At 32.3% G+C, this 27,089-nt stretch overlaps 1 protein-coding gene across 1 annotated transcript in view; it reads left to right on the forward strand.

Moving 5' to 3' along the window:
• The first annotated feature begins 218 nt into the window (after window positions 1-218).
• The window catches only part of LOC126842740 (kinesin-like protein KIF12), a 28,527-nt gene continuing 1,656 nt past the window's right edge, over window positions 219-27,089 (forward strand). Inside the window, exons 1-15 of the mRNA XM_050579865.1 lie at window positions 219-379; window positions 1,540-1,641; window positions 1,817-1,895; window positions 3,850-4,071; window positions 8,452-8,595; window positions 8,975-9,116; window positions 9,425-9,519; window positions 10,567-10,711; window positions 11,429-11,547; window positions 11,846-11,950; window positions 18,932-19,049; window positions 19,870-20,083; window positions 22,134-22,221; window positions 26,748-26,830; window positions 26,905-26,991. Of these exons, the coding sequence (XP_050435822.1) occupies window positions 336-379; window positions 1,540-1,641; window positions 1,817-1,895; window positions 3,850-4,071; window positions 8,452-8,595; window positions 8,975-9,116; window positions 9,425-9,519; window positions 10,567-10,711; window positions 11,429-11,547; window positions 11,846-11,950; window positions 18,932-19,049; window positions 19,870-20,083; window positions 22,134-22,221; window positions 26,748-26,830; window positions 26,905-26,991 (1,787 nt within the window). The 5' untranslated portion in view covers window positions 219-335. The remainder of the gene's footprint in view (window positions 380-1,539; window positions 1,642-1,816; window positions 1,896-3,849; window positions 4,072-8,451; window positions 8,596-8,974; window positions 9,117-9,424; window positions 9,520-10,566; window positions 10,712-11,428; window positions 11,548-11,845; window positions 11,951-18,931; window positions 19,050-19,869; window positions 20,084-22,133; window positions 22,222-26,747; window positions 26,831-26,904; window positions 26,992-27,089) is intronic.

The raw sequence follows: 27,089 nt of genomic DNA on the forward strand, positions 1-27,089 counted from the left end.
ATAAAACGCGATATCAACCTAATATAGGTGCTCCCCACCATTCGATAATGACTAACGTTCGATTTTACCCTTTTGACACACACACACACACACACTCAAAAATTCCACCACTTTGTGTCGAACAACTAACGCAAATGTTGTGCTTTCCTCAATTCAGTTACCAAGTGCCCACCAACACAAAGCACGCGCACTTCTTTTTATGCTATAAAATATTCACGGGCCATAATCCAGTAAAATTATAAATTCCAAAGTGTCTTTTTAACATTGACTCTTGATCTCGCAATTTTTTTTTTAAGCAAAAAAACATAATTAATACGATATTGTGAAATGGCTTAATGGCTGACGCGACCATGAAGTTGAATTCAAAATATAGTGACGAGTAAGTAACACTTTAGAATCACATTACTTTTAGAGACATGAGACTCAACATAGACACCAAGATTCAATATGCATATGTATAATTTAAAATGTCAATACTATGATTAATTTAGATCATACTCAATCAGACTAACACGGTTAATCAATGCTATTGTCATAAAGACCCTAGGCACTGGACCCTATGTGATTTTTTCCCTAAAAAAAAGAAAAATTTAAATATGAAAAACAATTTAAATAAATTGAAAATTAATGCGTACGATTTCGTTGGCACGAAAAATATTTACACAAATTTACATTAAACAATCCTATATAGTTGGGTGCTGTCCAAAGTTATATATTTTGTTTAGATTGAAAACGCTTTATTTTATAATTTTTACAGTATTAATTTTTACATTTTCAGAAACAATTAAAATTAAGCATTGAATTATTTTTTTCCGGGAAAATATTTGAGTTATATTTAAATAGAAATAACAATATTACAATTATTCCTGTTGTACTTTAATTATTCAAACAAAAGAAAAGCTTTTAACTGAATTAAGGTAATCAATTCTTTTATAATTAAAATCTGTCTTAAATTATAATTAAACCATGTTGTTTGAAAATAATATACTGGCATTGGTGTAAACGTTCGTTGTTTAATTGTGCATTTAACTTCATACGAAGTCTTGTCTAAGTCAAAACGCGAATTAAGAATAAAGTAAAATAGGTATAATTAAAAAAAAGTAATTAAGACGCACATTTGTTTTAATTAGACTTTTATTTGTTTTAAATTATTTAAAATAAATAATAATATATTTAGTACATATTATTATTATATTACTTAATTAGGTCATGATCATACCGACTATAATAATAGTGTTCATTAAGTAAAAATCAATAAGACCATCAATTAAATTAATCATTCCCCGGATGACAGAGTAGGTCAGTGTTTACAAGCGTAAAGAGGCAAATGCTGCTAATATACGGATTTGTTTCTACCTTGTTCGTATGCACTAAACGTCTTACATTTTTTTTATCATTGAAGTAGTCGAACGAACGAGCACACGTGCCGAAAATGTCTGAACGACTTACAAGACATGAAGCGTATCATTAAATACTGTCTCGGACAGAGAAATGGTTGCGGAACAGTTATTGAAAATAAAACTGATTTTTGTGTTGCAGTTCTCTCTCGTCCCTGAACGACTTGGACCGATCGAACGGATCGCTAAACCGGTCTTACAACGATCTCGATGACCAGGAAAACGGTATCTACGTCGTCGTGAGGTACGCCAACAGTGGGCTAAGTACACACTATAACAATATAGTAGACTTGGATATTGTTTTTTTTTTTTTTTTGTTTTGGCCGTTTGTTTTCCGGTCATTAAACCGGCCCGAAACAAATCCGGTCGGCCGCTTCCCGTTCGGCGGTATATTCAAGATCTATTGTTTTTCTCTCCAGGGTTCGGCCATTGAACGCTAAAGAAAACAAGGCAGCAGAACCGTTGTCGGTAACGTTTCCAGGAGGCGGACGCATTTTGGTACGGAAAAATAACGCCCGTTATTAGATTTTATTATTACTAGTATTGTGGTTATTATTATTATTACCGTTATCTATATGCCGGCTGAAAGTGTTGTTGAAAAATTACCATAATAATAATAATAATATGCGAAAATTCGGTATAACACACAATGGGTCGTAATGCGTAGACGAGAGTTTGCGGACAACGAATATCTGCGCAGTTTTTCCCATAAGGAAACGCATTGTCTTCAGGCGAAAAGTTAATATAAAAAAAAAAGAACAAACACCGATCCGGCGGCGTAACGTGTCTGCAATTTAACAGCATGCGTGCTGTGCATCGCTTATCCGTCGCATCAGTTTGCAAATTAATAATACCCACTATTATTTGCGTTGTTACAATAACACTGTATAGACAAACATGAACTTTAGATAATTCATATAATCCTAAAATCTCTATTCCCTAAATGTGGAAACTCTGGACAAATGTAAGTGGCGAAACGCAAAAGATCACACAAGTGATGAAGGAAGTCATTGTATTCAAGTGTCAGTACAACAATCGTTATACAGATTGTGCAGCTAACTTGTTTTCACATAACTGCGCTTACACCCTTGATTTAATTGGAACCCGGTGGTGAAAAATTTGTCGTTTATCTTTAACGCACTTCATTTACACAACTCGTGTCGGTCACGCTAAGCATTTTAACACCTCACACGATTACATGGACTTTCACGTCGACAATAATAACCGCGTGGGGTTAGTAATAGTAACGTGGACCCAATGGGATTCCGGGAATGGATAAACATCGATTTCCCACCCTTGAACATATATTTCGTTGGTCTGCAATGGCATGATGATTTTGAAGTAATTCGATTACACACACCTGTTATTTTGTGAGCAGAAAATGATTTACAAGAAAACTTTCGGTATTTTGCGATTTCTCCAAAGCAAACGTCGGCGTATTAGCGGCCTCTATTCATCCGAAGCGGGTCAGACCAACACTAACAGCAGCATGTGCATGATTATTGTTTTACAACGGGAGTTCCGAGTTTAGTCCGGCAGTTTGGCGGTCCAGACCAATAATTCAGACGGTTTTTCAAACATTCAGCTGCAAACGCTGTATAGTTTGCTTAATCCCAACCGACTAATTGCTAACGTGCTAATTTATTTTAGCTTTGATACTGAACAACTCAGATTACGTATTGGTAGCAAAGTAATGTGTTTTATTTTACATACAATAATTCGTACTACCTCTGAAAAATTTAAATACAAGCATTTTAAAAAAGCAATCATAATATTTTGTTAGTGATTTTTACATCCGTTAAAAGCGATTTCACTACGTATGGTAGTAGTAGACAAATATGTAAATCCCATCAATTTTCATATTTCTGTCAACATTCAAAATCACGAATAAACTTCACATGAAAGGTTTTTAACATTTCAAAAGTTAGTGCAGAAAAACGAAGAAGGGTAAATATTTAGAAAATTGTATCTTTTATAATATTTCAAGTATTAGCATATAATCAAATACTATCAGCCCATTATCACTTGAGGCTTGATCGATATTGTATTATTAAAATAAAAAAATGGCGTAGTAAATAAAAAATATATAATTATTTAACATTTTTACACAATAGCGTAGGTAATTTTGTTAATGTTTATCGAGTAATCAATAATCTATTATGGTCTTTATGTTATTGAACTCGACTCAATCTTCACGACAGCATTACATGTTTGATTTACTTTAATTGGAAAAAATGCATTCGTTGTCAATTCTTAATTTGCATAGCGTTATTGCTAACGTTGTTAAAATACTGTATACGTGTACCGAAATCCCAATCAGTATTCGACTCAAAGTCCTTAGCGCGATCATCCCAACGTATAATGTACACGAACTAAGTAGAGTGTTATAGGTACATAACACTACTTGTTATATATATATATATATATATGCATACAATTTTTTTATTTTTAGGTCGAAGGATCTCAATCAATTGGCGGATCTAATGGACCTAAATCCAAGCTTTACTCGTTCAATGTGGTTTTCGAACCAGCGTCCACTCAAGAAGACGTCTTCCAGTATTCGGGCATTAAGAAGCTTATTGAAATGGCTGCCGAGGGTTTTAACACAACGTGCTTTTGTTACGGACAAACCGGCAGTGGCAAAACTCACTCGCTCACGGGACCGCCAGGAATGGTAAGTGCTTTAGTACATAAGACACGACGCAAAATCGCCAAATAAAGGATAGAATAAAATAGGAAAACATTTCAAAATAAACGCTGGTATTTTATTCTATGCGTCAAAATGAATAAAATTGAAAACATTAATTTCTAGATACCGTGGAACGAACCGACGTACAACATTTTATTTCAAAATAAAATAATATTAAAAAAAAAGACTGAAATGTATTTAGAAAAAAACGTTGGCCAATTATACTATAGCCTAAACTACAAAATAAAGCTGTTGGCACAAATAATATTTAAGTTAAAATTTAACCAAAAAAACTTCATAAATTCGACCCTAACAGAGTAATATAAGCATGGCTGAATGGGTCCTCGACTAAATTAATAGATTTCTAATTTAATTATATACTTGGCAATCTTCAAAAACGATAAAACAACGTTGTCGTTACATTAACATACCAATTATTGATTTAGTTAGACTCACTGAAATGCATTAACGTGGTCTTAACGTGAATTAACGTCGTTAAAGGATTAGAACGATTAAATTCCAATATCGCTGTGCTAAATCCTTTATTGCTATCAGCGAAATTGAAATGCAATTTAATTTAAATTAGTGTAAACTATAATAATCAAATACCATTTTTTTACCAGAAATTACTCGATTGCTAGGCTTAGCATAATATATTACATAAGAATAAACGATTTAAGGTAATAATTACAATTCACTAGAAAAATTAATTTGACTACGTACCTTTCGCAATAATAATTACAAAAAAAAACTGCTATATTGGTTACACTTGAGTAGGTTGGGGTAATTTAAATTATTTTACTTCAGACGTTTGTCTCTATTTGTTCACAACTATCCTACTTCACTCTGTAAAAAAACGCTTACAACTGTAGTTCATCTCTTAACTAAAAATATAGCCCTATTAAAATAATTCAATAATACAAAATACAAATTATTACAATACGCCTTTTTGAATTTAACACTTTTTAGCACCCACTAGCTTTTGAACATTTATATAACCGATCAGTATAGCTGTTTATCCCGTTTGCAAACTTTTGTCAGCTAATTTGGTAATATTATATAGTTAGTACCAAAATTAAAATCATCGTTAAGTACTAAATTAGTAATAAGCCTTTTTTGAGCGAGACCTTAAAACTAATTAAATTTGTTAAATGAATCCTTTTATATTTTTTACTAATGGGCAAAACATTTGAACTCTCAGTTACACTAAAGACATTATAATGTAATATATTTCAGTTATTTAAATTTAAAATATTTGATACTGATAACTTTTTAATAATATATACTTTATAAATAGCATTCCAAAATGTTAAATATAAATAAAGAAAACTTCCATAAAAAACACAAATTCGTTTTTGCAGAGTATTTTTATTGGGTTTCTTATTTCATGGTATAAGGGTTGAGTAATACCAAAGAATAGTATAAAAAATTAATTTCTCGGTTCAACAAATTTTCATGAAAGTTAAAATTTGAAAATATCAATGATTTCTTTTCTTGTGCGAACATCTAAAAAACGTTTATTGTCAACACCCACATACTTCTCGACGAATTCGTATTGGAACTAAATATTTTGTGATTGGTTCGCACACTTGAAAGTTAAGCGTTAAAAGCAAAATGTTCTTGGCATTGTTGTGTTGTGCTATGTCTACTTGAACCGGATGGGCCAAAGAAATCACATACTCTTTAACTTTATTTTATTTAGTTTTCTGTTTGTGTAATATTAAATATATACACACAATGAAGAAAGACTTTGTAGACGGTAAAAAAATTTAACAAAAGGTTTTATTTAAAGTAAAATAAAAATACTTAAATTTACAAAATGTCGTGGCCTCAATTGTCTGAATTCTGTTTATTTGGTTGATGTTAAGTATATTACGTCTGTCCGTGTAATTTACTCATAGCAACAATATTTTTCTTTAACATACAGATAAATTAAGTTTTATACTTTCTACACTTTTTTCTTAATATATTTTATGGAAAGAGTTTGAATAAACATTCTTTTCAAGTCCTCCAATTAATTTTTATTCATTTTAACTTGGTCTTAATTTTTAAAATATCTGCGTTTGTTAAAAACAGGTAATACATTTGGGTAGTATGTCATTGCGTTGTAATTGTACGTTGTTGGATATTGTAGTGTTGGCAGAGAATCAATTAACTTTTTAAACTTTTGATCTCCAAAAAGCAAAAATACTATAGGTATACGTATTTAAATTGAAACAAATTTTGTTAAAAAAAAAACGTTTTAGTGCCAAGAGAAAATTTTAAAACCACGCCATTATAAACATTAACTTTGTAGCTATACATAAAAGCCGAATTAGAATACTAAATGGAGAAATTGGTATTTCACGTGACAATTTCTACCAGCTCAAATGTTCGATTTAAGTACCTATCCAGTATCAATAAAAAAAATTCCTTCCAAAGTACCTCAGATTTTTTTATAATATTTAAAAACAAATCAATACGTTTTCAGCAATCGGCTTTACATCAAATCTTAAAATATATTTCAAATAATACAATAAAGTTACTCAGGATTACTTACATATATTTTTAACATCAATTTTCCCATTACCATTAACCAATTCTACTACCACTGTCATTAATAAAAATTTGATTTTTTTTTTTTTAATTAAACCTACGTGTTTTTGCTTGAATATTTACTTTAATTTAATCAAACACACTTAGGGAATGGTTTTTTATACAGTAGAGACTGCCGCGATACAACAAGTTTTGCTTAATGATATAACATTTTAGATTTCTTTTTTTTTAGTACCGTGAAGTTGATGGATTGTTTCTCAGAAACAACGATAGAGAAGCATTTAAGTATTCTGAAAAATTGTACGTAATATGTCTTCTTCTTTAAGTACGCAACTTCTAAGCAAATAATAATAAGAAATATGCGTGCAGCCATTATTTGTTTTTACATTTGAAAAAAATATGGTCTGGAAGGATGCATGCCAAACGTTTTGAATTTACTGCTAACAAATATATTGTATATAAAACAAAAATTTGCCTTATAATATAAGTATAGGTTTAATATTAAATAAAGATTGTGTTTATCCGCAATACAATTGAACTTTGTGACTTCTGTCTGTATTTAATAACCCAATATTTATTTGATCTTCTGGGACCCGAATTACCATGTGTATTCCTGACATTCAAACGAGTGCATAAATGTATAAGAAAATGTTTGCCTCGAGCGAACATTTCCAAATTATCTCTTAGTTCTAACTATAGATTTTTGGACAGTGATTTGTTGTATGTTATATTATAGGGTTGATTCTTAAAAAACAATAAATTATAAAAGTTACCTGGTTACACAAGAAACCTTGTAAGCCCAATGGAATGCAAATTACATGGAAATAACAAACAGTACCTATTTTTTTTTTTTTTTTGTAACCCATTTATTGACAACGAATTTCTATACAAATTATTTCGATTCAGGTCATTAGAAACTACGAAGGTCATTTCAGATTTTGAAAAACACGCGAAAAATAATAGACAATATTCTATGAGTATTGATGGATTCGTCAATTACAGATAATCAAATCAGGTTATCTTTTATGTAGAAAAAAAAAATTAAATTTCATAACGTTAGCAGTTTGTTACAACCTTATAAGTGTAGAAATACTAAATTTTTAGCGCAACAATCGGTTTATAATTTATTTATTATGTACTCTATTACTAATATAAAACTCAATGGTTTGAAAATTAACATTGTTTGTGCCATTTTCTAAAGATAATAAAAATTATTAACGATTTAACTCAAACAGTTTGACAGTATTTTAATCAACAATCATCTGAAATCCCTTTTTTATTAGTTTATTGTTTGAGTTTTATACTTAAATACAATTAGGAGTCTAATTTATAACATTATACCAAACATATTTGTAGCATTAACTTGCAAAGCGTTCGAACGTTAAAGTCTTGAATTATTTGTTTTACTCGATTTAATCAAGGCAAACACAATAAAACCAAGGCTAGCCATAAAAACAACAAAATAAAATCAATTATCACTGTGACATGAATTAAGTGCTACCACCCGTGTATGTTATTTAGCAACTCCATCTATACTATTGAAATATGGTCATAGAACCATAAGCATTATAATGACTTTGTGTTGTAATTTTTATTAATATTCAATATATTGATGATCTACAAATTCGCATCTAAGGTTTTTTTTAGTATAATTGTTATTTAAATTCAAATAATTAAGTTTACTATTTGAATCCATTATTCACATCCGAATTTCCCAACAATGCCCGTCACTAGTTTTATTAGAGTCCCAATGGCACTGAATTTGGGAAAAGTGCTATGGAGTGATTAATACCAAATAATGACCATCGCTCTTATTTTTTTTTTTTTCAGTTTTTCAACAAACGGATTGAGCCGTTCTCCAAGGATCACGGTCTTGTGTTTCGTTCGTTCATGTACCTTTTTCGATTGTTGCAACAGCGGCAAGACCATCATTTCGTCCTTAAGGCGTCTTTTTTAGAAATATACAATGAAAAAGTAATTTATGGCCGATGGCTCACCGCCTAATTTAATATTCCCTACACGTCGCGTATAAATCAATATGTAGTTCGTTGACCTCAGTACAATAACACATAAATATAAATTGTATTCATATAATATATAGATATATATATATTTTTTTTTTGATACCGATAATTAACCGGTAAAAAGGTGCACATATTATTTTAATAGAAATAGTAACGCACAAGGGTTGTTTACTAATGTCCAGTGAATGCAGCTATTATAAACTACTCCGATGACATAATAATTATTGTTAGCTGTATTTTTTTTTTGCACGATATCAACCGTACCTAATTATTGTAAAACTATCGAATGAGGACAAGAGTGAAACACGTGTTTTACATTTTTGCCTCAGGTGATCGATTTGCTAAACCCGGGAACGGTCAGGAAGTCTTTGGACGTAAGATGGTCAAGAAAATCTCGCAACTTTTACGTCGACAACTTGTTCATGGTGGATTGTGAAGAATTAGACGATCTACAAGCTGTTTTAGAAGAGGGTATTTATCTGTTTTACACCGATCCAGTTCAAAAATGCAACAACTCGAAATTTTTGACTGAAAATCTGATTATTTCTCTTCTTCTACTACCGAATTCGCACGCCATTATCTTGGACACTTTTCTTTCAATCTCTCAGTGTTTCCATGTCTTGTTTACTCCATTAACTCATCGCATCGCTTCCTGTAGGCCTCTTTCTCACTGGCACTTTATTGGTTCTTAAAATATTTAGGATAGTATCCATAAAAAGCCTTAACCCAGTTAAGTTGGAAAATACACTGGTTAATTTTTACTTTATTCTGTAAAAAAGGTATGAAGAACAGGTCGGTGGGCAGTCATAACATGAATGAATGCTCTAGTAGAAGTCATACAATGTTAACTGTGTACATTACATCTGAACAGCAAGTTAGTACTTATAACTATAATATTATACTTTTCTATAAGATATATTAAAAATATGCAATTGTTTTGTGGATAAGTATGTTGAATTGTTCGAAGCATTTCTTCATTAAAATTAAATTCGTTAAATTACCTTAAAATGGTTTAGGTTTATTGTGCTGTATAATCAATTTAACATGCACGACGTGATGCACATATTGAAATTTAAATGTATTCAGTTTAATTCACATGGTTTCCTATTCGTACTACGGTCACTGGTCCCTAAATATAATATTACAGACAGATTAGAGGGATTCAAATTTTTAGATGACCGACTTTAATAACATATTTAATGAATAATATTATTATGTTTTTACACAATTTTTGTTTACTTCATTATTTTAGTTATTTTGGTATGTTTACTATGGTAATTGATAAGCACACCAATTGGATTCTAACGTATTTTATTTAAAAAAAATATATATTTTAGTAGATAAAATAATAATAGGATCAGTATTTGTAACTCCATACAAACTACGTATTCCGTATCTCAATTTCATATTAGCTCGACTTGTTTCTTGAAGATCGTGTTAACCTTACTAAAATTATTCAGTCCCTGATGCTTTATTTGTGATGAGTAATTTTTTGCTTCTTCTTTTCCGTTTACTACTTCAAAATATATTAAAACTTTTATGATATCTGTTTTTATTGATCACCTTGTTATTTTTCTATGTAATCCTTTTAAATTCCAGACAAATTTAGCATAACTTGACCTACTAGTCTTTATAATTCTCATTATATTGGTTTTTCTTCGGTCTACGCAACCTTGGCGGTCTACAATGGTGTACTACAATCATTGTCATTTTTTTTCCATTCACCACGTTTTCGATTAATTCCTAAAAGCAAATAAATTATTTGTATTTTTTTTTTTTTTGTTTTTTGCTTTAATTCTGCATAACAAAACATTTTATTTTATGTGTTTTTATCAAGCGTTTTGCGCGATCGAAAATGTGCTTACCAGACGTCAAAGACATACACCTTAATTCATATAATATATGTTTTCATTGATTATAGATATCCGAAGATGGAGTTTTCATCACGAAACAAGGGAAAATTAATTTTGTCGATTTAGCCGGTAGCGAAATGACTAAGAAGACCATGAGCGAGGGAAAAACACTAGAAGAGGCCAACAACATTAATAAGAGCCTTATGGTTTTAGGTAGAGTAAACACTGAATACAAAATGCTGTTACACACTCACACACATATTATTCATAGATGCTCATCAGTCAACGCCTGATTATAACCCGGGTTATGTACATGTCGCTGACAAAATCCTGTAGCTAACACCTATTGTTATTACCGTCCCAGCGCAAAAACAATGAACTCACAAAGGGAAAACAATAGAGCATTTCAACGATTCTTGTAAACATGGTCAGCGTATACGAAAACAACAATATACACTTTTTTAATACTTGTAATCGGCGTGCACATGTTTTTCTTATGAAAAATGAATGATGATGATATTATCTAAACTTTGTTTTTTTTAATTTTCGATTAATAAAACATTAAAACCAGCTCAATATAGAAAAGCCCTCCGACCAAAATAACCGTTAAAAACCACTTCTCAAATCAATATATATTTCTCCAATCGCCATACAATTAAAGTAACGGGAGGGGGTTGGCCATTACGTCTTGCTGTTGAATTAATAATAAGGCCATTTTCTTGGGGTCAATCAGGGGGAAAAAAGGAAAACCGACCACGCGATCGATTTAACGTCCTTACACTTAGCCTGAGGTGAAGTCCATGTGTCAGTCCGGTGCGAAATGTCAAACATACAACACTGGCCCCTGAACCCCGGGGAAGCCGTTTGGGAAAAAATGAATGGGTAAACCGTCGGCGACACACTAACAAATATTTTTCTCCTCCTGTCAAGGTTACTGCATAGCGTCTCTGAGCGATCCGAAAAAACGGAAAGGCCATATTCCGTACCGAGACAGCAAACTCACTAAACTCTTGTCAGACAGCCTGGCCGGCACTGGTGTCACGCTAATGGTAATCAGACGTTCAAATTAGTTTTCACGTTAATTTTTATTGATAACACCTTAAATGTATGTAATGATTTAGTTTTTTTTTTTATTGCATATGGCTAATGATTTAGTTAAAAACTGCGTATCTCACTTCGGTTTTTATTTTGCCAATTATTTTATAGTGAAGGAAAACGTTAACATATTCGCTAAGCCGCGATGTTGAACAAATCTTTATAACACGTTAATATCTATAACGGCAAATGTAAAAGTAAAAAAAGGCGGTGATGTTCCTAAGACATCATCATTATTTGTTTAATTTTCAGGTAGCATGTGTATCGCCGGCCCGTTCGAACACCAGTGAAACAATAAGCACGTTGAGCTATGCTGCTCGTGCGAAAAAAATCAAAACCAAACCAGTGATAGTAATGGTAATGATATTTAATGATAATTAGAATTACAATGAATTGAAAAATTTAGAACTTTGATGCTTGATAAATGATGGTTGTTTGTACCTAAATAATTACATTCATTGTCATTTAAAATCGAGAACACGTCTTATTAACGTTGTAAAGACATTTTTATCTGAAAATTAATAAACAAATTAAAAATAAAATTACGATAGAGCCAAAATTGGATTCAATTTATATCATTTTTTAAAACACTAACGAACAATATCTATGATTTTGTAAAAAAAAAAATTATTTTTTAACAAAACTATTAAATTTTTAATAAATGTATTAAAAATCACTTTTCTCTTTTGAACCTCACCACTGAAATACCAGTATAAGTTTTCAAAATCAGCCGTTATTCTCATGCAGATTTTTATGTTACACTTTATATTAAACATTTGTGTACACCCAATCTGAATAACCGCTGTGTAATATAATTACATCGACCTATACAAATTAAAACGTCTACTCTCTACCTTTTAGCTATACCTAATACAAAATAAACGCTGTGGGTGGATAAAACTCTACAACCTATTACAGCAAACGCCTCTATAAATAATTAAGTACATCCATCAAGTGTGTACTTAACGATTCGTTTATAAATTCAATCAATGCATTAATTATTATGTCATTGACAATAAACTATGGTTTTTCTACATAACAAAGTCTAAGTGCCTCTATCGGTTTCGGAAATTCCTTACTCAGCTTCTTTGTTCAATACTATTCAATAGTGTTCTCGTAAAGAATTTAAATACATACTTCAGTATTTTTATAATTTCTTAAATGGAAATTAATTAAATATCTCATCGCAAACTAAGAATTATAATACAATAACATATTGTAATAATTAATAAGCATAAATAATTCTCTAAATATTAATCCATCGATAAAATAAATTTGAAGAGCTTCGCATTGATGTTGTCATATGACTCCCATAAAAATGTTTACTGACTGAAAAAATCGTATTAGATATACATTTTAATTTTAATACATAAAATATTGATTTAATAATAAATAAATAATAATAATATAAAATCGCGTGTTGTTTAGTCCAATTAGTGTCCATCTCGTGTTAGAACAATACACAATTGAAGCTGGACATTTTTTAATTTTATTATACATTCATTTTTCTTTTCCTTTTATACATCAGCTTCTTAACAATATTTCTTTAATTAATGCACCTTAATTAAATGAAGACTGACTTTAAGAGTTCTGAAATATTTTAAAGGTAACCCCATTTTCCCCCGAGACATTTCAATTTTCATGACAGTTTTCAATTAACTTAAGAGGTTGTGAATCCTTTTTTTTTTTAAACATCTCTTAAAAAAAAACGAAAAACATTATTAACTTTTGCTGGCTATCCATAGCAGTAATGTCTCTGAAATTTACCTTGCTTGTTTTTAGATAAATTAATATTTTTATATTTTTAAAGTAGTTGTAATTTGTAAAACAATTCAACCACATAAATGTCTCTGGACATGTTTTTTTTTTACAGTAGTTTAACTGCATTGGAAAACTAGGAGTATAATATTTTATAATTAAGACAGATTTGGATATTTTCATGAAATGTTTTAAAGAAAAATCGTCTATACTTGACAATTTAAGTGTGAAAATCCTATACGTCACGCCATTGTAAAACCTTCAGAAATTTCTACTGGCAAAAACTTTGAAAACAGCAAACTTGTATCCAATATTATTGTCAAAATTGATTTTCATGGTTATAATTTCAACGTTGGCATCTGTCACCAGCTAACCGCTAAATCTTAGTTTCTTTTCTTGAGGCAAACTTTCAACAAAAAAAAATAGTCTTAATTGATTTCTCTTTTCACTGTCACGTCATGCACTTAAAAAAACGTTTTAAGGAAAGTATAATAAATTTCACATAATAAAAAAACTTTGATATTTTCATATTTACAAAATGACTACACTAATATAAGAACACTTATCGGGTGTTCTAATCGAATTTCCCTTCATTTAATTGCACCACCGCACCGTGGTAAACGTAGTCCTAACACGGTATTCGCTGGTACACCCCAACTCCTTAAATTTGGTTACAATTTATTCTGACCATTCGTTAACTGAAAAAATAATTGTTTTAATGTTTTACAAATTAACTTAATTTCGAAAATATGTATTAACATACTTTGGTGCGTTATTCGGAAACGTCGACAATGTTGTTATTTTCGCCAATGATGTACTTAATTTTTTAAAAGAATACTAGCATAAGGACATATATAAACTCTTCTATCAATAGCACGTACAGTTTATACCGCGTAGGTCGAAAAAATATAATTTATAAACGAATGCCAGCTTTTCAATCCACTGCACTCGTATCCAATAAACCGAAACATTCGATAAACTATAATTCCCCATGCGGCACGACAAGATGTGCAGCAAACCTTATTCTAACTCCTTGGCATATAATATATCTAATGTACCGTGATAACCCATCGCATAAAATATAATGTATATCTACTAAATATGGGTACATCAATGATAAAAAATTTAATTAATCATTGTCATCTTTCTGCATAACCATATAGCTATAACGGTCGACATCTTTTATAGTATACACTATAGTACAGCGGTCTCGGTATAACTTCCTATCATTTGTAAAGGTATAAAAGGTTGTTTTTTCCAACAAACTTACCACTGTTATTATCGCGGTGGATATCTTCAGTTTATCTGTTCGCAAATCTTTATTTCGAGAGGTACGATTCCTTCAGACCGGGAAACAGCTTAGCTGCCAACGCCTACTACCGCCCATACACAAACACACACAATTTCTGCTAATTTGAGTGGGCGTTGAAAATGTGTAATTTATATCCACGCACATTAGCGTTTGAATATGTGTTCATACAAATTCAATGTTTTATTAAACTTTTGTAATAAATGTTCTCAATGACTAGCTAGTTTTCAAGAATCTTTCTCAAAAAATAATTTCTAGTTTCTAATAAAATTATACACTAATATTATATACCTACTTTAATTGTACAGTAGTACGTTGTCATTTTTGATGGTGAACGCCAAAATACATATGTAAAAATCAAAACGCTCCATTATACCTTTACTATAATTTGTATACTTGGTTTTCTTATACGGTACAATGCATATTATAATAATAAATTATTATCAAACAACATTTTTGACAGTCGCCATCAAAAATATTCTCTGTCATGGTACTAATGTACTTTAATGTCATTTGTTCGTTTTTAAACGGCATAATATATATGGGGCATTCTGAGTCAAACCACGCAGTCAACAGTCCGAACTCCTCAAAATGTTTCGACATTTTGTGTGACTATTAAAAAAAAATTGACTATGTTATAGTGACTTTGTTCGTAATTTAATGGAGAATATGCTAGGATTTTTTTTTTATTCTTAAAAAAAATTGTTTATAGTAGTTTTTTAGTTAAAGTCATAACATTGATATTTGATACGTTTGATATTTTAGTATTTTACCTTTGTCGCATATTATTATAATAATACTATAGGTATTACTGTAATACCGTAGGTAATTCGTGATATTTATTTAACATTTTAAGCATTTCCATTAACCTCTACATATATCATCACAAGGGCTTCTATACTCTAGATACTGCAATGGTCTCTCCTGGAATGTTTTTGTTGTGCAGTTATAACGGCAATAATGATCACAGCGGCAATTACAATGCTGACCTCGACTGAGGGGATTCGTTAGGAAGCTGTGCAGAACCACCCTTGGTCGAGTGCCAGTATTAATTTACCATTATACAGGCCTGTGTTGAGAATTTTCAATAAAAACTTCCCCAACTCAACGCCGAAAAACAATTCTACAGAGACGTTAATGAAAATCAAAAATTACAAAGCAGCTGAACGCGCAAATATGATAAGTTCAGATTCCCGTAGGGTAGCACAAATGTAATTTATGTGTTCACACAAGTTTTTCCGGTACGAGTACGTACAATCTAACTTCAAAATTAATTTCGTTTGCAGGATCCGTGTAATCACGAATATATTATGTAGAAAAATCTACACCAAACAATGAAATCCTGTTCGAGTTACACATCATCATGACTGTTCCAAATGTTCCTCTTGATTTTGAAAGACAAATAAATTAATATCGTTACACAAGTTTGTTTGTGGTGAACTAAAAACTTTAACACACATATGATTCGATTCACTATCTTATATTATATTGGCCAGAACGCCTTAAATTTGATTTAATCATCGTTTCATACGTATGATTTCGTTCTGTGTACAACCATTCTTAAATTTTTAGCACAAATATCTTCAAGTAGTTTGAAAATGTTTAGCATGATACGAAACGGTAAACATCTGTTAGTTCTACAATGACGTATTTTGTTGTGTCCGTCAAACTTTTTTTCACAGAACTAATTTATATTCATCAACAACTCTATCGTTTGGAAATCAGTTTTAATTGCAAGTACAAAAAAAACTATAAAGAAACCGCGAAGATTCCAGTTTATATATCACGAGTTTTTTTTTTGAACAATTTATAACTAATTGTTATTTTTTTAACTTACAGTTTTGTAACGATTTTATGTTTTTAATACCAAACACAGATTGATAACTGTACCTTATTTTTATTCTTTCCCTTTCTAAATATTTATTAGATGCAAACCGGCCGCCATTCTCGACACCACGGACTAATGTTTTTAGTTTGTATGTATCCGTTCGAATATAAAAACGATATTTTTTCTATGCTGTAAAATAGTATTTTTACCTGAGTCGCCGATAAAACTCATACGACCATACTGGAATTGGATTCATAGAATTTATATTTAAAACTCTTCCCCTAACTGACGAATTCGAAATAACTAAAAACAAAATATTTCAAACCCATATTTATCGGCTTACGCATCGTCTTAAAGGTTACTGAAAGTTGTTCTAAATTGTGCAAGGCGCAAAATAATTTCATTTGAAATCAATAATTTCTGACTATTAAAAGTTTAATGGTCTGACTTTTGTATACGATTCAAATGCACAAAATGACCTGTTCGATTTTGATACAATAAATTAAACACTGTTAACATTATAATATTCCAAGTAGAATTCTCAAACGTTAGGACTTGAAAATATATTATACACGATTGCCAGTCAGTTATTTTATGTGTATATTATTATTATACCGAAGAATGGCCGCCGGTAATTTATTAATAGTGTATACATAAGTATAGTACGGTTCATTCGATAAAATAACGGTTTGACAGCCATTCGAGCTGTCCAACGTGTACGATTAGAAAAACATACACTCTTACCTGTCAAAGGTTTTTTTTATCCTGTGTTAACACGAATGCAAATAAAAAATATACTACGGTTAGGTTATTCGTATGACCAAAATATTGTTTTCCCTCGAGCCCCTATTGTCGGTCGCCTACTGTAGACAAGCGTTAAATAACACCTGCTCTAATTGAATGCGTCATTTGCCACGAGCTCTCGACTTAATTTAACTTAACGGCCAACAACGCCACAATATTATTATTATGTCCTAACTCTGTAACATCAAACGCCCACGTCGGCGTTAAGAAAGTGCACAAGATATGATTTTGAATGGAAATCTCATAGATGTCACTGCGGTAGTCCAATTATTGTCTATCGTCGGGTCTTTGGCTTAGGAACACTCTATACAGGACTCGGTAGCTGCCAGACTCCCTTTTAAAAATAGTATAATATAATATATCGTATGAAATAACATTATTCTGTCTGGCGATTGACGTTGGAACCTGACGAATAATAATAATAGTAATAATTTTCCACGGGGTGGCGTTTGGGGTAGAAATACGACCGACCCGCCCAAACAGAGACTACCCAGACTACTCTCGGCCGGGAAAACCCGTTTTATCTCGTCAAAAGTTTTTCCCGTAAAAAAAATAGCCCATTGTCGATACCAACAACTCTCCGGAGAGCATTTAGACGTGATTTGCGCGTCATCGCTTTACCCGAATTTATGTAAAACGTTAAACAAAATTACCAGTACGTTCAGCGCAGCGTTATCACACACAACAGTGATATATTGCCGCGCTGGAGTCTACTTTGAAAGCACATAAGACGTTGCAACAGAACAATCGCCGTTACCCGGAGCGAATCGATAGAGTGTATATTATGTACATTCATGTATAGGATGTCCCACAACTATTTGACAAAAACAATAACTTTTGTTCTAGTTAATATTTTTAATATTTTGTTTTTTCAAATTAATTTATACACATTTGCGCTATTAACACCACGGTTTGTATTGCTCTTAACTGTTTTAATTTTTTTAATTATTTATTTTTATCTTTAGGTAACTTAAATTTATTTAAATTTAAGGTAGCCATTTTATTTTGCCGAAAATTTTGACTGGTCGACACTTAGTTTTGAATAATTACTTTTAAAGTTATTAAAGTTTAAAGTTCAAGATGGGAGGGGAGTGTGGTAGAGTAATGCGCGCAGATAAAAATAACTCTACGCGCTTAATCTACCGCACTCCACCTCCCGTCTTATGTTTTAACCCTTAATAACTTAAAAATTAATTATTATCCAAAACTGGTTATCGACCAGTGAAAATTCTCTGCAAATTATTCTTAATAAAATAGCTATCTTGAACTTAAAAAGTAAAAAATTCAAGTGCCATAAAAAAACGTGGTGTTTATAGCGCAAATGAGTAAAAATGTATTTAAAAAAAAAAATCTTAAAAATATTCACTAAAACAAAAGTTATTGACAAATCTTTGTGGGACACCCTGTATGTATAATATTATTATCCGAATAATGAAAAAAAAATAAAAAAAAGTAGAAGACGGCAATTGTATTGCCAATTGTTTTCCTTTGCTATTGACACAGACGCACTCCCCTAACCGGCATTCCGGTTGACTAACGTTCAAAACGTAATAAATTACTACTATACGGGGAGAGAAAAATGATTTGTTGTTCCTATATATATATTTATATAATTATTGTTATTTTGATATCCCTACAGGATCCCAGAGAGGCGTTGATCGTCAGCTTGAGACGCGAGATGGAAGCGCTGCAAAGCGAAAACGATCATTTGCGTAAAGCTCTCGACATCACCAAAGCGTCGTCGTCAAGAATCACCGGCAAGTATATATGTATATATATATATATTATAAGTACAACCATCCCGTCGCAGTCATTACGGACCTAACGAGAAACAGGACGGGAGGGCACACCTCGCCTCTCCGTTTCTCGTGCAAAGGGGGGGGGGCATAATATAATTGAATTTCAAACGCCTCTTCACTCGTTCGCGTTTGGATGATAATTATCTCGTGTGTGCAATTTTTCCGCGATTGACGTCGGTGTACTCGAGACGCGCTCAAAATAATCCATTTATGTTTTTCCAACACGTCTGAATCTCGATTTCCCGGCGTCTGACTAATTCGACTTACCGCCTTTGCAAGTCGTCCGCTAAAAAAAAAAAAATTGAACAATCATCCGATTTGGCAATCAACAACACAACGTCCAAATGAAACCGCAAACTTCAATCATAATTTCGTGTTTAAATCTTAAATATGGTCGGGACTCTTTTGATTTAACTAGGCAATCGTGAATTATTTCGGATCTTCTCGCGCGGTCTACTCGAGTCGCAAACGACACATTGTGTTACCTTTTCCCTGGCAGCACGAAAACAACGGAAGTTCAGACCATTAATGGACAGGGTTGACATTGGACTCTGGGAAGTCTATATGCCAACCAAGACCGTCTCCGGGACTCGGTGGGACTTTTTCCGTTAATTTTTGTGCTGTCGGTAAAAACCATTGACGGCGTTACACTACACACACGCTACGGCAAGGTCCAAAACAACGGGTCGACCCTTCGAAACGTGCAATAAAGGCTGCGTGCCTTGAGTTATCATGTAATTAAGGTCGTTATTGATTTGACGGTTGGTTCGTATTGTAGCTGTGAAAATGCCGCCCAACATGGACATGGACCGGCTGATACAGATGGACCCCAAAGAACTGGTAGACCTCGTCAAACACTACGCCAACGAAAACGAGGCCCTGCGCCGGGAAAACGCGGAGCTGTTCAATTCCAGAGACATTTTGCAGAGGGACCACGAGGTGGTGTGCCGGGAGAACGAACGGCTGCTGAAGAAACTCGAAGATGTCAACTCGTAAATACACACACACACAAATAAAAATAGTCGTTTTCGTGGCCGTATCTACTTGTATCTCTTTTCTCCGTTCACTCTGTGTATATATATATATATATATATATATATAGTGACATGACAATAAATCTTCGCGTACGACTTTCGCTTGATTAATTTTTATCTTCTCTCTATTTATTTGTTATTATTTTTTTTTTTTTTTTACTTGTATTTTGTCATGTTTTCGCTATTGTGATTTGTCTTGTGCACCACGGTTTGTATACATTTTTTGACGTTTACAACACAGCTCGACACGATTAATAACAGACGGCCGAGATGGTCGAGAAAAATAATTGATTTTTGGAAATATTGTGAAAACAATTACCGCTTCCGCAGCGTGACATACACGCTGTTAAAACTACTCCGAAAGTAGGTACTAATATTTACTTGTACGCGCGGTGTAAATTCAGTCGACAAAAAAAATTACAGCTTTGTTTTAGTTTAGTAAAACATAATACCTATCTTTTCTTGTGAATACTATAAAACCCGCAAAACATTATACCCTCTCATACCCGTTGGGCTATGCAACGGCGGTTTACTGAGAACTTATTTTCTACGCCAACAAACGAAGAAATAAGTTCAAAATTGAGTCATAGAGCAAACTAGAAGTAAAAATTAACGACCGGTAAACGCGTAAAGCGCAGTAAGTAGAAACAAAGTAGTCAACAATTTTTTCACCTTAGTAACTTCAAAAAATCAAAAAAAAAGGTTAGGTTCTATAGAAGCCTACTTCTATATAAATCATAAAGATGAAAACCAAATATGGTGTGTTGGATTTCTCTGAATTATGTATTATAATTTTAGCAAAAATCTTAAAACAAAGGCATGATATGCCTTATTATACAGTATAACCATATATCATACATACTTTACCCAGGCTTTATACAACAGCCTAGTCGTACATCATTAGGAAAACATTTTGGCTTTATCACGGGGCTTGTGCGGATTATTTCAAGTGTGCATGGAAAACACCTCGTGACTGATGGCGTCTAAAGAATATTTATTGTTAAGACGATGATGAAATTTAGAGTGTCAAACACTAAGCAGTTTTGTGTAGGACGTGATGTACGACGCGAAGTGAACTAATAAAGGTTAAGTGTGTGTTTGTTTTTAGCGTTGGCCGGTACTTAATAATCGACGGAATTACAAAATCAAGTGGAGATATTCGGCTAAACCGCTGAACGTATAATTGGAGCACGAAGGTTGTGTTATAGCATGAAAGATGTTTTAGCCGGCTATCTGGGAAGAGATGAATGATGGATTCGAGTGTGGAATAATAGGACAGGGTAAAATGGTGGACAGAGCCGAATGAGGTATGCTGTAGAAGGAAATGCACGTGAAACAAATTACCGGATTTACAAGTTAATAAACAACAAAGGCGTTACGCATGTGCATAATTATGTATGTTGATGAAGTATTCTCTGGCAAGGTCGTGATTCGTTAAGCAAAGTCTAAATTGTAACAAATCATAAGCTTACAAATTGTTGTGCAACGGTAGACGCGAAGGAGCGTATCACAAAACGGAAACGAGACCAACTATATAGGAATATCTGCGACGAATAATAAGAAAACGGAAGTTAAGCGGAAATGAGAAACTTGAATAACTTCAATGGAACGATTCGGGCAACGCGATTAGGTAGTCTAGTTTAACGCGCAATGCTAATGAACACATGAATAGCAAATAACCATCACGAGTCGAGTCCCCAGCTACCTTTGTAAAGACTTACATGAGTTCCGAAAAAAACACTCGCAAAAGTATGTATAGTACTGAAATAACCAAATGGGTTCTTGGAAAAATACAAAAAAAATACAGGTACTATCTGGCAAAACAAGTAACTATTATAATAACAATACTATAACTGTAGACCGTTTGCTTTTGTGTTGTACGAAAATTTCTTTAGCCGTCTTCGTCGCTGAGTGAGCGTGTTAACACCATTTTGGTATGCACTATATTTTAACGTGATAAACCTGGCAATGTCTTATTCAAATATTTACATTGAGAAATTTTTTTTAGGGCGTGCATAAGATCTCCGATAATTCCATCACGTGGACAGTACGTGGACAAGGGGGAAATAAACCACACGAGAAGTCCTCGGCGAACGGTAAGGCTATTTTGTTCCAATAGCATTATTTATCATAGGTTAATATTTTTTTAAATAATTATAGTTTAAGAATCCTACTGATGATAATCGATTTAAACCACTAACAGAGGGTTGTTTTTAATGATGGTTAAAATGTTGCCATTTCCAATGTATTGATTGTATTAATTTGTGTTTTAATTAAAAGTCCTCACTTTTGTGTGAGGTATTGCAATTTATGGAACTCTCAACTAAAAATAATTTAAAACAACGTCAAACACAATCTAGCGAGTATACTCGTTAAAAACGTTTGATCTCCAATGCTCGGTCGCAAAAATTGTATTCAAGAAACAGTTCTAAGGAATGTTCTCGTGATCTTGAAGTCTTTGTGTGCGCTATTTCCTACATTTTCAATTAAACCTAAAACGTTTTTGTCGAGAAACTAACATCCAGAAATGAGCAGCAACCGATCCTGAAAACATTTTTGCAGTAGGTATGATAATCAATTATCTTATAACGAGGATATTACTTTCATCAATAACACAATTGTAAGATATTTCAACATGTTTGATAAATAACACAAATTCAAATTTGTTGGTTAAGTATTAATGCAATTTTATATTATCAATAATGTCGTTACAACTAATTAGTACCTATTTCAATATATTGTGAAAATTACAAATGTGTTATGATTGAAATCGTTCTTTTTGATTGAAAGTTTCTTTATTAATTTTTTTCGAACAAAGTAACTTGTTCAAAAATACGTAGGTATTAAGTTATTGTTGAATTTTGCATAAAATTTACAATTATTTGCACAGTATTATTAATTACTCATTGTCATACTCGTCATATACATAACTTAAATGAAAAACGTTATAATACATTTAGACTCGACTATACCGCTTTAGGAACGGCGCTTTGCGTGTGGCGTTGTATTTCCAGGCTGTTAAATTAAATCAAGACATTTCAAATACCGTCGATTGACGAAAATCAACGAACCGTATTTTATTCAATCAATTTAATATTTCTACTAATGGTTCCCACATTGGAAAATTACACATACGCCTACATTACTTCACTGCAATCCTCAGATCACGTTTTTTTATTTTCTCTCGCTCTCTGTTACAGAACGTGTTGAACGATTTCTGTTGATGCATAATAATTTTTTGTCCAATCGATTTGTTTTGTACAATAAAACGTAAATTATGTAAGGAAAAAATTGTATAAAATAAAACAGAAAGGCACGTATCAAATGTAAGCAGTAGGATCAATACATTCAATTTGTAATAATGACATAATATTAATGATGGAAATAAACACGGTTTTGTACATATGGTATCATATTCGACTAAATGCGCCAAGAGGTGTTACATTACTAGAAAGAACGAATAATTTCTCAACACGTGCGCAAAGTTATATAAGACAAGGCAATCGTTAGAGGGGAAGGGAGACGAGCGGAGCCCAAGCTTTGGATCTCGCACTTATTTTATAAATTAATTTACATAAGTTAATTGTACTTTTTTAAATGTGGGCAACGCAAAGTGTTTGACCCTGAGCGTCGCAAAAACATAAGGCCGACCCTTAATTTAAATAAATAATGAACTAATTAAGTGTGAACTTTACAAAAATCAAAATCATCTGTCAACAAAGTTCAAAGGGTACTAATATTATAATACGGCATATTATCGCTGCTTGTTTGCATAACACACTTTTGTTGTACAATTTTTAGAAAATTGTATTGTTGCGATTAACCAAAAACCTCGTTATTGTTAACAGTTCGAAATTAGACATTATCGCAAATTTGCCGTTGAGTTATTCACAAAACGAAAATTATCCGTTGATGTTTATCTTACAAACGGCGGGTAGGACAAAAACGACTGGTATTGTTCAAAGTCTGGACGTCGCGTCGTTCAAGCAAACAAACAATATTATGTACTTATATAGTGTTGAAACAACGTGCGACTTACTTGAAAGCACGACCAAAATTTCGTTATTGTGTTTTTTTTTTACGATCAGTTAAACTATAAAAAAAGGACACGCGAACCGTCTGCGACCAATTGACTTTGGAAAGTAATAAATTCGAATCTCTCCGAAATACCACGTCAATGTAAAATGCGCACGTCTAAGCTAAAAATTCCGTACTATTGAACACATTTTAAACATTATGCGAAAAATAAATTTAAAACAATTATCCTTTCGGTAATCCTAGTGGTAAATTAGTAAAGCGAGTCAGTTATAACACACATTTGTCTGGTTATACGTGCACAATAAGCTTGTAAAAACCGTCGAACAACTTTATTATGTAGTCAGTATATAGGGAATAACGATAAACGCGCAACGAGAGACTGTTAAAAAATAGCGACCATCGCAAGCCGTTGGTAAAAATGTTTAACGAGAACAGCATAAAATAGTATGGCGATTAAGCTAGATTGAAATAGGAACTTGAAGCGGCAAATGCATAATTAAATCACACCGGTTTAACTCTTGTCCTAGCCCATTATTTGTGCACACGTCCTTGCACAATTATCTAACACTAGTCACACGCGGAATAATGGAAAATCATATTATCTTTTTATTTTTGCCATCAGTGTTGTTGTGTCGTATGCATTCATTGTAAATGACTAGACTAATGACGTGGGTCCACGTGACTGAATTATCATTTAATATATATATATTTAAAAACAAACAACAACTACACACACACGGCTCCGTGGTATGATATAGGGAAACTTTTAAAATGTAAGTGTGTGCGCTGCGCTCGTGTCCGTGTATTCGGAAAAGCCTAATAAAGTTAAACACAACTATTTCGGAAACAGCTTGTGTGCCGTGCTTGCTTTCCGTCGGATTTCCGTTTAACAGTTTCGACATATTCAAATTTTTAATATTAGGCTAGTCGTTAAGGTACAACGTTTTAACAGTTGGCGCTTAGAAAAATAAAAACATTCATCTCGACCTCGTCAGTAAAACGCCAAACGATCAATCTTAAAAAAATCAACATTGGTTTTATTATAAAAATCGCAATCTAAATACGCCAACTGTATGAGGAAAATGTATTGAATAATAATTAGTAGTAGTAGCTAATAAAACAATTTTCCGGTTTTCTGTGTGTTATCATACTCTGAAATAATCACACACTTAATTTTACTAGCTTAGCTAAGGTGGGGAGCTAAAATTGTATTATTTAGTATTTATATTTTACAACTAAAAAAATTGTTTTTTTTTTTGTAACATAATTTTTCGAGTCGGTGAGCCGATGGTTTCTTTAATAAGAATTCACTCGTGAAGAAATGTTCAAATACTTAATAATTAAATCAAAATTTGAATAAATCCGGTTCCTCCAAGTCAAAAACACCCAAATAATAATTTACTTATTCTTCAAGTGACAAGCATAAAATTTAATAAATCTTATTTTCATATATTTATGAGATTTTTTTTTTAAATAAATAACCTTACATAAACCAATATGATTGCGTTGCAATAAATACTTAAACTAATGCGAATGGACGGTCCTTACAAACTAAAAGTCTCTTCGAAACTACTTAAATATAAATATAAATGACTTATCCTACCTACTACTTTTGGAGGACTTTGAACTCGAAATCGACAGGACAAACAAGTAGCGACAGGTATGCCTGAAGTCTTCATAACGGACGGCAAGAGCAAGCAACACGCGGTAATGATGCGGGTAGTAAAGGCAACGAGGGCGATGAAGGCGCATATTATGTACACGTGTGTCGCCCACTGAGCCTTGGCGCCGGCTAAATAAAACACAACCGACCAGCAGTAAAAATTATTACAACCCGGTCTGACCCAGCTAAAAAATCCTAAAACTGACTGATCTTGCGATTGATTCGAGTTACCACTAGACAACGGCATTTTGCATCAACGATTCCCACATAGCCAAAAAGTACAAATACCCGTTTTTTTTTTTTTAATGTTGAAAAGATAAGTAATTGGAAAATTCCTATGAAAAACGAATTATGTTAAATTATGAAATTGAATTAAAAAAGGAACGCGTTACTTTCAAGCAATGTACTAAAAAAATGATATTAAAACGTTTAAAAAACATCATCTATATAGGGGTTTTTTTTTTTTGACACATTTTTCACGATATTTTGGAAATATTTGTATATTTGATGTTTGAATAAGTTAGCAATGTTTTATTTCAAAATTGATAAATACATACCTACTAGATATTTGATGTAAAACGATTTTATTAAATCAATTGTGATTTTGATTAGATTTGATTCAGTGTAGATAGTTTAGGTAACGTTATTTATTGATAAAAGAAAAGCTCCGACATTCATTAGCCATTTTTAGGTCAATCGTATCTATATGAATTATAATTTTGGTTGTGTCGGTCATTTTTACTTTATGACACCTCGTTTTAGTGGAATAATTTTGAATAGTTGTTGAATTTTCTTTCGAAAACGATTTTACTATATTTATTTACATATTAACTATGCTGTTGACTTAATACTTCGACTTTAAAAACTGTACAGTTGTTCGAATGCGGAGCCAATAGAAATAAATCATTGAATTTCTTTTAGGGGGTTAAAACGTCAGAACGGGAAAAGAGGGATTTACCTGCGGCTTTCAAGAAAGAAATCGAAAAAAAAGGCATAGGGAAAAAGTATAGTTATTTGAGATATTATATTTTCCATGTAAATAATGGCGCTTAAATAAATTTATAATGTTTGCTTACAGGATAAGTAATCTCGTCGGCTCCCTAAAGAACCGAGGAAGGATGTCGACAGGAAGTAAACCCACGCCCAAACCGTCTTCGGTTGCAAGGTACATAATTAGTTAGTGATTATAGAGTAATTATTGTAGACGTCTGATTATAATAAAAATACCTTACTGTTAAGACAACAACGTGTGGTATTACAATT

Source organism: Adelges cooleyi, unplaced genomic scaffold, assembly GCF_023614345.1.
Source record: "Adelges cooleyi isolate 19-005CV unplaced genomic scaffold, UGA_ACOO_1.1 ACOO_flye_CR_arks_rails_tigmint_CR_PRNA_574, whole genome shotgun sequence".
NCBI lineage: Eukaryota > Metazoa > Arthropoda > Insecta > Hemiptera > Adelgidae > Adelges > Adelges cooleyi.